Source organism: Caloenas nicobarica, chromosome Z (genome assembly GCF_036013445.1).
Source record: "Caloenas nicobarica isolate bCalNic1 chromosome Z, bCalNic1.hap1, whole genome shotgun sequence".
NCBI lineage: Eukaryota > Metazoa > Chordata > Aves > Columbiformes > Columbidae > Caloenas > Caloenas nicobarica.
In genome coordinates, this window is record NC_088284.1 from 98,467,257 (window position 1) to 98,478,597 (window position 11,341).

General features: G+C 53.5%; 1 protein-coding gene across 3 annotated transcripts in view; it reads left to right on the plus strand.

Annotated features, from left to right (window-relative positions):
- The window catches only part of PTPRF (protein tyrosine phosphatase receptor type F), a 382,739-nt gene extending 375,914 nt beyond the window's left edge, over positions 1-6,825 (plus strand). For 2 of the 3 annotated variants that reach the window (XM_065657671.1, XM_065657673.1), the window contains 6 exons: positions 643-821; positions 3,256-3,382; positions 3,585-3,710; positions 4,328-4,482; positions 4,945-5,080; positions 5,211-6,825. In XM_065657671.1, the coding sequence (XP_065513743.1) occupies positions 643-821; positions 3,256-3,382; positions 3,585-3,710; positions 4,328-4,482; positions 4,945-5,080; positions 5,211-5,279 (792 nt within the window). In that variant the 3' untranslated portion in view covers positions 5,280-6,825. The remainder of the gene's footprint in view (positions 1-642; positions 822-3,255; positions 3,383-3,584; positions 3,711-4,327; positions 4,483-4,944; positions 5,081-5,210) is intronic. The other variant, XM_065657672.1, reaches the window with a different exon arrangement.
- The last annotated feature ends 4,516 nt before the right edge of the window (positions 6,826-11,341 follow it).

Genomic DNA, 11,341 nt, shown 5'->3' on the forward strand with positions numbered 1-11,341 from the left:
ACCTAAGCAACACATTTACCATGACTCCAGTTCTCAAAAAGAACCATAAAATGTCTCTCAGTAACCCAAAATAGATCTTTACCTAAAACTGTCACAAATCTCACATTTTTCTTGGATTCTTCTGGGGTGAGAAGTAAATAGCAAGACATTGCTGGAAGACGGAAAGCTTTCCTTCCCTGACGCCAGCAGGCTTGTGTCCCTGGTTCAGTGAGGTACACAGCTTCACGTCCTGGCCCTTTGTGGGTCAGAGAGCTGCTGTGGGTCTCCACTCCACCATGGATGTCTTTGGGGCTGTGCCAGAGCGTCAGTGCAGGCTTTTCCCCCCACTGTCACCTACAGCTGTGCACCAAAAGCCAGCAGCAAGGCCGAGCCATACTGAGGGGTGCAGTGTCACAGCAGAGGCGCCAACGTGGTACTGAAAAACAGACTGATCTAGGTGAAACAGGGGAGCTGGGTGCAGCCTCCTCGTAGCATGGTGGGCAGAGCCCTTTGTCTGGTCCCAGAAGGCTCGTCCCAAGCGGCTGTGCCTCAGTCACAGGAGAGAGCGTGGCTGCATGCCTGGAGGGACTCTGCCAGAGTCCCAATTTTGCCCCCTGACTGCTGCATTCCCAGCAGGGTCTGACATGTTTCCTTCTCTTTCAGCTGCTGGCCAACTCTAAAGCACATACCTCACGTTTCATCAGTGCCAACCTCCCATGCAACAAATTCAAGAACCGCCTTGTGAACATCATGCCATATGAGCTGACAAGAGTCTGTCTGCAGCCCATCCGGGGTGTCGAGGGCTCCGATTACATCAACGCCAGCTTCATAGATGGGTACAGGTAAGGGCCACCTTAGATGCCTGGGCATGCCTGTCCTGCCTGCTAGGAAACCTGGGCAGAGCTGCCTTCCCTCTTTCCCAAGGACTGGTCCTGGCTGCCCAGAGGTGGGCTGGGGATCACTTTGTTGAGTTTTATCTGTTTCCGTCTTCCCAGATGCTCAAGTATGTATAGTTACAATATGTGAAGACTGCCAGTGAGTGAGTGCTGCCAGGCTGGTTTGTGTTACTCTAGACAGATGCCCACATGGCTGGGGCGGGAGGCTGTGCTGGCTTCTGTGGAGAGTTGTAGTATCTTCTGGTAGGCATCCCTCGGCATGTGTTTTTTATCTGCAGCATCTGACGTAAACCTGCCCCCCACCAATAGTTGTGGCAACCAGAGGTAGAGGTGTGCTTGCACTGTGTGGCTGATCCAGGCAGGAGCCCAAGGCTCGTTGTCCCATGCCTTGATTTTGTGGGGGAGTCTGTGGATCCTCAGGCAGGGCTGGTGTTGGACACTAGGGAGCCCATCACTGGGTTCTGCTCCCCAGGATACCTTTTTGGAAGGCACAAATTAAGATCTAGTGGGGCAATAATACTCTTGGCTTCTGTATCTAGCTGCTGGCATCGCATTCTCAGATGCTAAGTGCCAGGAGAGGAGAATGCAGGGAAACAGCCAAGTGGCCACATCGCCTTCCCAGCCAATCCCCAGACAATAATCCAGACCAAATCCCAGTGACACACATACAAGGCTCATTCCTGTCGTCTCTCAGTGCACCATCGCAGTGGGGTCACCCAGCGCAGGGATACAACGATGGATGTGGCACGTTCCCCCTCCAGCTTGGCTCTGCCCAAACGCTTCTTATGGGCTGGTGGCCTCCCAGGAGCAACAGGCACTGCCAAAGGGAACAGATGTTGGTGCAGCCAGGCCAGTGGCTCCATGTGTCTGTCCCTGCTTTGGCAGTTGAGTCCAGGAAGGGTTCCCAGGGGGAAGGGCCAAATGCAGGCAAGAGTGGGCAAGGAGCAGAAGGGAACAAACCCTGGGAGCATCCCAACACAGCAGAACTGCAGCAGCCAGGCTCCCTCAGGGTGGGACAGAGAAACGGGAAAAGATGAAGGGGCTGGAGAAAAGCTGTCAAGGAGCAGCCTCCCCTCCCTCCTGCCTGTGTGTCTCCAAGCCATCCAGCACTGCATCATTAATGCGGCCACCTGCCTGGGTGCCTGTCCGGACAGCCCAATGTCTGACGCTGTCCTGGTTCCAGAGCTGATTAAGTGCGATGCTGCTTTTGCCCCTTGGTGATACTACGGAGGGAGGGCTGCCAGCACAGCAGGTGGTACCATTTCATGTGCTACCTACCCCATCCCCAAAGAGCACTGTTATCTCTTCCCATCCTTGCTTTTGGACTGAGCAATCTTCTCAGTATTATCTAAAGAGATCAGTTGGCCCAAGGTCCTGCAGACATCACTGATGCTGCATCTTTATTAGCTCTTCTGTTTCATTCTGCAGCCCCACTTCCTGCTTTTTATGATGTCTTATAAATCCACCTTGAAGCAGCCCATCTTCATCCTGCACATTACAGCTGTCCTGCAGCACGTTCATTAATTTTTAGCACCATCGGAGAGATGAAATGCTGGACGAGAGGATGCCGCCCCTCGTCCCGCGGGCTCCGGCGCCACGCAGTGGTGACACAGGCAGCACCGGCATGCCAGGCTGCACGCTCGGCAAGCCAAAGAACGGGCAAGCCAAAGAACTGGCATGCCAGAGCTGGCCCTTCTCAGAGCCCAAAGCACCGAGGGGTGCTTTCTTCAGGGTAGGGGCTGGGCCGGGGTAGGTCAAGCACTGCTTTCACACAGGATGTTTTGAGAGATGCTCTGGTTCGCAGTGGAACCAAGGACAATATTTGGTAGCTTCAGAAAAGCTGGCAAAGTGGTATTGGTGGTTTCGACACTGCCCTAGTTATTCGCTGGTGTACGTGATCCAGGTGACGTGATTCAGTTGCTCAGTGTCTTCCCATGCAATGGGAGGGACAGTGGGTGCTGCAGAATGTAAAAGTGCAGGAACCCAAGGGTGCTGCTGGGATCATCCCCAAGCACAGCCTCTCAGCCCGGATGGGTGCTGGCAGCCTGCTCGCGTGGGCCTGGGTGCCGAGAAGGCTCTCAGTGCAGTAGTGCTGGGGACAAGCAGGCTGAGCTGGGGACACTGTCATCCCGGCAAGGACGTGCGGCCTTTCCGGATCCTGCACCTGGGATGCTCAGTGCATCCATCGGGAGCACTTGGAAGAATCCAGATGGGGAGGCTCATCCCTCCCCCAGAGTCCTTGGCTAGTCCTGGACACCCATCTCCTGCCTTGTCAGTCCTGCTCCCTGCTGCACAGGGCCCCTTCAGCTCTCCCAACCCCCAGCGGCAGCTGACACCCACTTCTGTGGCGCTGGTGTGAGCACCCTCTTGTCTGTCACAGGCAGCAGAAGGCCTACATCGCTACGCAGGGACCGCTGGCCGAGACCACGGAGGATTTCTGGCGGATGCTTTGGGAGCACAATTCCACCATCGTGGTGATGTTGACAAAGCTGCGCGAGATGGGCCGGGTATGAATCCTGCTGGGGGGCTGCTCTCTGTGGGTGCAGCCTCTCAGCTCACCCCAGTCTGTCCCCAGCACCTGGGCCAGCCTCCTGCTGGAGCGTCCTGTGGCTGAGCCTGTGGCCCCACAGGCACATGCGGTCCCAGGGAGTGGGAGGGAGGAATGGCAGCTTGTAGGTGTTAATATCTCATCATATTCCTCATCCACAGGAGAAGTGCCACCAGTACTGGCCCGCAGAGCGCTCTGCCCGGTACCAGTACTTCGTGGTGGACCCCATGGCAGAGTACAACATGCCGCAGTACATCCTCCGGGAGTTCAAGGTGACGGATGCCAGGGTGAGTGCAACTGCTGGCTCCCCAGTTCCCCCACCTCCTGCACCTCTGCCCTGCCCTGGCTGTCTAAAGGGAGCGTGCAAGTGCTCCTGAAGGGACCAGAAGGCAAGGTGCTGCCTTGTGTTGCAGGCAGAAGGGGCTGCTGCCCCCCACCTCCTGTTCCTCTCACCACAAGGTTCTTCCTTGCCAGCTGTGTCAGCCCTGGTGAGCAGCTCACTGAGCCTTGTCAGCACCAGACCCTGCCTTGCCTGTGCCACACACTTGGGCAAGCATTGAATGCGAGCTCCCCTGCCCCTGGAGTCTCTGTCTGCAGGACCTCTGTGTGACAGCGAATGTGATCCTGGGGTGGAGCTGGGCCCCAAACAGAGCCAGGGCACTGACCCTTCTGGGGTCCAAAGCCTTGCCCAGCTCAGCGGCCCTGGGGTGAACATGGGAGAGCAAAGACAGGCCCCAAATGCTCAGTGGAAGATCTGCCCAGGCTCATCCTGTGTGCCCTCTAACCTGACCTGGGCCAGGGGGTCTGGAGCCAGGTCAGCAGTACCAGTGCTGAGGGCAGCGAGATCAGCCCCTCTGGCTGTCTCCTTACCCACGGTTCACATCTGACACCCCTGTCCCCACAGGACGGCCAGTCACGGACCATCCGCCAGTTCCAGTTCACAGACTGGCCTGAGCAGGGAGTGCCAAAGACGGGAGAGGGCTTCATTGACTTCATTGGGCAGGTGCACAAGACCAAGGAGCAGTTCGGGCAGGATGGGCCCATCACAGTGCACTGCAGGTGAGTGGGGACAGCTCAGCAGCCACCTCTGCCTTTATCAGAGAGCCTCCAGAGATGTCCCCTGCCTCGCTTACCCTGGCAACCGCCAGCTCCCCTGCACTTGGTGCTCCCCTTGCATACCACGAGAGGCAGGCAGGGAATAAGGAGGTGGCAACATCCATGGGTACCATGGGCGGCCTTTCTGCCAGGTGATGAGATCAACCCCGTGCCCTGCTGGGACTGGAAGAGTCCCTGGGCAGGGCAGTGTGCCACAACAGCTTGCAGCACAAAGGCAAGGCAGAATCAGTGGGCCTCTCTTGGGGCTGAGAGGGCACCTCTGGCTGGCAATGTCCCTGTGGCCTTTCCTGGCTCCTCTGAGCATGTCCCCATGCTCCATGAGTTTGCGCTGCTCCTAGGAGCTCTTGCAGAGCCTCGCAGGGGCTGGGGGCGTCTCTAACGGCACCTCTTGCCCCCTCTGCACAGTGCTGGGGTCGGGCGCACAGGCGTGTTCATCACACTCAGCATCGTGCTGGAGAGGATGCGCTACGAGGGGGTGGTGGACATGTTCCAGACGGTGAAGACCTTGCGGACGCAGCGGCCGGCCATGGTGCAGACAGAGGTGAGTGTCCCCAGGGTGATGGGATATCTGTGGGAGAAGGGAGGGGAGCCGGCATCTCTGGATGTTAAACCCTGCTGCCCCATGTCCTTGAGTTCCCACTTCTCACTCTTGCCCCCCTGCTGCCTTGCAGGACCAGTACCAGCTGTGCTACAGAGCAGCACTGGAGTATCTCGGCAGCTTCGACCACTATGCAACGTAACTAGTGCTTTCCTCCAGTCGCGGTGGGGATGTCTAGGAGTGGAGACGGGTTCCTCTGAGCCAGAGCCGCCCATTCCTCAGTCCTTCTGTACAGATGGAGGCGCTGCCCAGGCAGCAGACCTCCACGCCAACCAGTTCTGACCACGGCATTTAGGAACTTCACCCCAGCGCCAAACGAGGGAATCCGACTCCAAAAGCATTTCCAGTCTCTGGCTGAATTTCTGCTCATGTGCATCTCTCGCCCTCTCACGCGACTGCATTTCACAGCGAGGCTTTAGGTGGGTGGAATGGGATCTTATTTTTTAAACATGTAAAATAGTTACTAGTGGTTTTTATAATCTCCTTTCTCTTTATTTTTTATTTTTTGCAAGTCTTAATGTTTTGCCCAGGCAGAACTGGACCCACCAAACCTTTGGGAGTTGGGTTGGTTTTTTTTTCAATTTCCTTTTGCTTCTACATTTTTTACTGCCCTGTGTTTATTTCAGCCCAGTCACTGCTGGTTCTGCCCATTTTAGTGCAGCTTCCTTGGTAATTTGCAGCAGCTGGCTTGCGGTTCATGCCCGGCTCCATTCCCTGTAGGCTGCTTTTTAATCCTCTGTAGAATATTAAATTTCATGGAACTGGACCTAAGCTACCAATTATTTTTTTAGCCTTTCCCTTCCCCCCATTATCTCCTGAGTAGGTTTTGGTTTGGGAGGGCATGTGGGGTCGCTGGAGAAGTGGTCCCCTTTGTCAGCTGGAAACTGTTCAGTCCTATTACAATGCGTGTTAAACCAATCCACTGACAGTGTGTATTGGCAGATCCCGATACGACGTGAGTTGTCGCCTTGTTTGTGAGAGACCCAAAATTCTGGGCTTCAGGCTTTGAAGCCTCTTTTTGTGTGTCTCGCTGAGAAGGGGGCAGGAGAAGCGAGTGGGTCCCACAATTCCCCAGGGAGGGGATGGAAAGAGCGAGATATGGCCCCTTTTGTTAATCCCACAGTTCTGTGCGTGCAAGCGCCATTCTGTCACCTTTCACAACTGAAGTGAATCAGAGCATTTACACAGGCAAGGAGCACAAGCCCAGCTGACCCCAGAGCGGAGCCGGGTCGGCTCTCTTTGGAAAGCAGGGTACTGCAGGGAAGGGGAGGGGAGTACACACGGCTTCAGAGGTTGGGTGTATCTATAATTTCTGCTATCCTGCAAATGTTAAAAGTCACTAGAATATTGTACTTTCCGCTACTTCAGGATGTTCTAATGAACCAATGTGGCAAGACTACTGGACTTAATTTAATGGTACTATATATTAATACTCCTTATTATATCACGCTTGCACTAAAGACAGGGAGTGAGCAGCCCTCTTTCGAGTGCATTGAGTTACGAATAAAGGTGGTGGAAGGGTATCTAATTGTATTATCACATGTATTCCGAATGTTAAGAATCCAAGCTACGTTGAAATCAGCAATCCAGGGTTGGTAATGTCGGAGGACACATTCATTTTTACCTTGTGGATGCATAGTGCTGTAGGGGTCACTGTTGTATACAGTCTGTTTTCTATTTGTTAATAAAAAAAAATCTACAGCATCATTGCATAATTCTTGATGTTAATAAATTTGAATAATCGGGTTTCATACAAGCTGGCTTTGCTGTCTGTTTCTTCAGCAATAAGCAGAGGCCATGGAGTCCCTTGGGGGTGGGCATGCTCCCCAGCCTGTTGCCAGAGAAGTCGTTTCCCATGGGCATATCCCAGCCACAAGTGCCCCACACTTCCTGCAGGGACCCTGCGCTGGCAGGGAGCTCAGAGACCCCTGTGACACCCCTCCTTGTGCATGTGTGTGCTCACCTCCCGCCCACCTGCAGCCATACCAGGGTGCACTGAGAGTCCTCAGACCTTGGCACCTTCCAGGAATGGCTCTGCCAAGCCTGTCTGTGCAGCCATGGCCCTCTCTCGATCCCCTCCGCTTCCCAAGGGATGGATCATTCCCAGCAGGGGGAAGCCAGTAGCCACTTTCTGGCCAGTCCACGCTCTGCACAAGCTGTCCCAGTGGTGGCTCTGGCCTGAGACCTGCCCTCCCCACCTGTTTTGCTGCCAGTTTCTAATCCTTAGAGGACCTCAGGATGTAGCAGCATACAGCCCTGGGGTGTTGCTGAGCTTTCCTGGAAGCACATTTACCTGCACCCCCTTCCCTGCCAGCATGCTGGCTGCAGGACCAGGCTGGACTTCGCTTGTGGGTTTGCAGGAAATGGAGGGGTCGGTAGCAGTGGGTTTGGTGGCAATATCAGTTCTGGATGAGGCTGAGACTTTGCAGCTTCCTGGGATTCTTCAGTAACACTGTTCTGCAGCAGTGAGCGCAGTTGTGGATGCAAAGTTACTGCCCAGCAGTATAACCATCATCTGACCCTAACTGCAGAGCAGCACCTGAGTATGTTCAGGTGTGAAACCCCCACCAAGGCATGTGGCTGCGCCCACTCTGCGTGGGTCAGGGCTGGCTCCTACAGAGAGCAGCACCTGCAAGCAGCACAGGTGTGCAAGGGACAGGCCAGTGCAAGGGGCAGGACAACATGGGCCAGGGCCCCACAGCCTCTCCATCCTTCCTGAGGAAGCCAAATCTGCCCTGGCCAGCACGACGGGTGGGAGAGTGTGGCAGAGTCTGATGAGCTTTCCCTTGATGCACCTTCTTACTGACTCCTCACGGACTTTGCTGGAGCTCAGCCGTACATAGTGTTTCCTGCCAGGCCAAACTGGCGCCTGAGCAGGTGCCAGATGCAAAATGGTGTTTCCCGCTTGTTCAGCTGGTTCCTATTCCAGTGCTCTGCCCCTGGGGTGACCTGAGGCTGGTGGAGCCTTTCCTTGGCTCTGCCGTTGGGCAGCCCCACTCGAGGATGCAGGGCTGAGGGCAAAGCAAGCTCCTGTCTTTGCAAGGTAGCACACTGTGCAGGTGTGTTTGTGTGCATGCACATGCCTGCACCACAGGCATTGGGACACTTTGCTTTTCATTGCTGCCAGGGCCCAGGATGGCAAAGCTACCCAGCCAAGCATGCCCCTGTTCATACATGGGTGTGTTTGGGGAGGAAGGACCATGATAACCATGGTGTTTTAGGAAGCTGCCAGCTGGGAAGCTGCAGCGAGCACCTGTCTGTGCTGCAGCAAGTGCTTTGGCTGTGCTGATAAACTACAGCTGGCTGAAATGGATTTGCCACATGGATGTGCCACTCGCCAAGCACTCACCAGGCGCTGCCGCATGCACAGCAAACCTTTAGTCCGTGTGTGGCATCGAATGCAGAGATTTGCTCCCACCAAAAGCAGCAGTTGCCAGAACACTTGCATATATGCACAAGTACATGTGCATGTACCTTCTTTCTCCTTCTCTGAGAACACCTGGGGCTTCCCTCCCGATTTGATGTCGTGTTCTTAGCCCAAACCCTTTACAACTGAGCCAAGAAAAACATGAGGGAACAAACACTCCCAAATGACCACCTCTGTGGGCTCCTCTTCTCTGCCTGCCATGTGTAAGGCACAGAGTGAACTTTTTGGGTGGTCAGTGAGTTTACCTACAGGCTGAGTAGAAACAGGAGGAGGGAAAGAGAGAGAACAGGCATCTCGGCATGGATCCCACTGGGAATAACATGACTGAGGCTGGGTTTCTGCAGCAAGGCTATTCCTGGGAAGATGCTGTGCAGGTACTTTTTTGAAACCATGTGGCCAAAGCCTTTTACTGGTCTCACAGGGCCAAAGAAAGGCTCAGCACACTGACAGGGCCAGAGGACCTCGAAGTGTGACGACATGCCACCTTGGCAAGGGGACAGGCCCCCAGAAGACGGGGAGCTCAGAGAGTAGCAAAGGCAACCACTGCCTCTGGGGAAGTCCCACACCCCATTCTCTTCACACAAAGCCAACTTAAAGCCAGCTCACCCTGAAGGGGATGGAGTCATATCAGTTTACAAGTGTTTATTCCTTTAAGATGTCTTTCCATTTATCTCTGCATATCTCACAAAATAGAAGCGGAACAATAAAAACCAGAGTAACCACACGCAGTGGACAGACAGGGCTGCCAGCCCAGCCTGCCCCCAGAGCCAGCGCCATGGCTTGTGCCCCGCTGCAGGCAGAGCCACCGCTGCCTCTCCCCAGAGCCCAGCGCTGCCGCGCCTGGGCTGCACTGCTCAGCTTTCTCTGCCCAGAAAGGGTTTACCCCAGTTGGTGTTTTTTTTGCCTCATCTTTCTTATCAGTTTGAGACCTGTCTCTCCCTCTGGTATTAGCCCGGCTTTGCAGCACCATGCTGTGCTCCACAGCTGGAGTGAATGGTCCCGAGATGGTGCCTTAAGGCAACGTTTGGCCTCTTTATCATGTCTCTGAGGGATCCACAATATTCGCACTGAGCAATGGAGCTGGGTGGTTACTGCTGGCTTCTCAGTTTTTTTATCTAGAGAAAATTTTCCATGCCTTAATTGTACCAGGTAGCCCTAATGCAGTCTCAGATAAGCAGCTTTGTGAAGGACATGGTTTGGCAGGTGGTACAGCAGCTAGTGAAAGGTGAGTTCTGCTGGTTTTGGTTTTGTTTTTTTAATTAATTCCAATGATACCTGTAGCAAGAGAGCTGTATAGGCCCTGCCTAGGCTTGGCTTGCCTCCTAGTGATGCTAAATGATAGGATCATAGAACAGTTTGGGTTGCAAGGGACATTTAAAGATCATCTACTCCAAATAACGTCCTGCCTGAGCACTTTCCTTTTGCGATGTCATGACTTCAAATTTTGTTTTTCAAGGGCAAAATAATTGTCAAATAAGGTAAAGAAACTGCTGCACCACTGAACAAACCTGAGCTTACCCTGTGCAGTAGCTTGGCAGCTCCTTACCCCACAGTCCTGGCATTTCTTGTTCTCAGCAACACTGCCATTTTCATTTGTAAAGTTTCCCAGTTAAGAGTGACCTTTTTTTTTTTGCCTGTTCTGACCTGGTTTGTTTCTGAGAGCAGGAAAAATTCCGAGCATGCCAATCAAAAGCTCATTGTTGCCCTTTTGCCAGTTTTAATATGTAATCTCTAGTCCACAGTAACAATCATATGTCATCAAGCTTTCCTGCTTGCATGTTTCTGCTCATGGCAACATTCTACACTTGTCATCATAAAAAGACTGGTTCGTGTCTCCTGATATTAGAAAGTTGGTCTGTTTTGACTAAAGGATAGCAGGCACTGCTGCCAGGCCACCAGAAAGGCCAGAAATGCTGAGTTCCTCTCAAAACAGTTACCTGACAGTTGCCTGTGTTGATACCTCCATCTGCAGGAGGCTGAGTGTTATGCCTGCTGTGATTTTTAATCCACTTTGGGGTTCTGGCTCATGTGCCTGGCAATTTGGAGTCTGAGCAAGCCAGAGAGGCAGCAGACCACAGAAAAATCTGTGTGAGAATGCTGTTCTGGTAAGATTTTTCAGGGCTACCACATGTCCATAGCATAACACCAAGGGAAATTCATGTCAAGAGAAATATACAGTGAAACTAAGGTTTTATTTAGGCACGAGGGACAGAGTATGGTCTCTGATGCTGGTTCTGAGCTTTCAGGTGGGTTGTGCTTACTTTCAAGGCTGCCTATTGGCACTTACACATTTTAAAAGCATTTAGCACAACACGATCTGTGAAAATTGCAGTCAGCCCCAGCCACGGAGGGTCAGTATCCCGAGACATGCTCTGTCAAGCATTCAGCCTTGTCCACCCTTGAAAGAGGTTGCTGTTAAAGCTCTGCTGGCAGCTCCCAATCCTCAGCACAACGGCGGTGGATTACTGATGACATACACTGGCCACAGGGACACTTCTCCACCTTTCCAGCTGACCTGTCTGTGCTGGCAAAACCCCCTCGCATGGGCTGGGCGTGGCGCTGGTCCAGCCTGAGGTTCCATCTGCTGCCGGAAGTTCGCACAGTATCAAATTCTACTTGGGCTTTGCTCACACACAGAACTTGCAGGAGTATAATTAGCTTGGTTTAGCGCGTTCAACTGGCACATGCCTATTGTGTGTCACCATTCAGCGCCCAAAACCCATCAGCTCACTACAGCACTCGTTTACCCAGGATTAATGCCCAGCACTCGGCGCTGA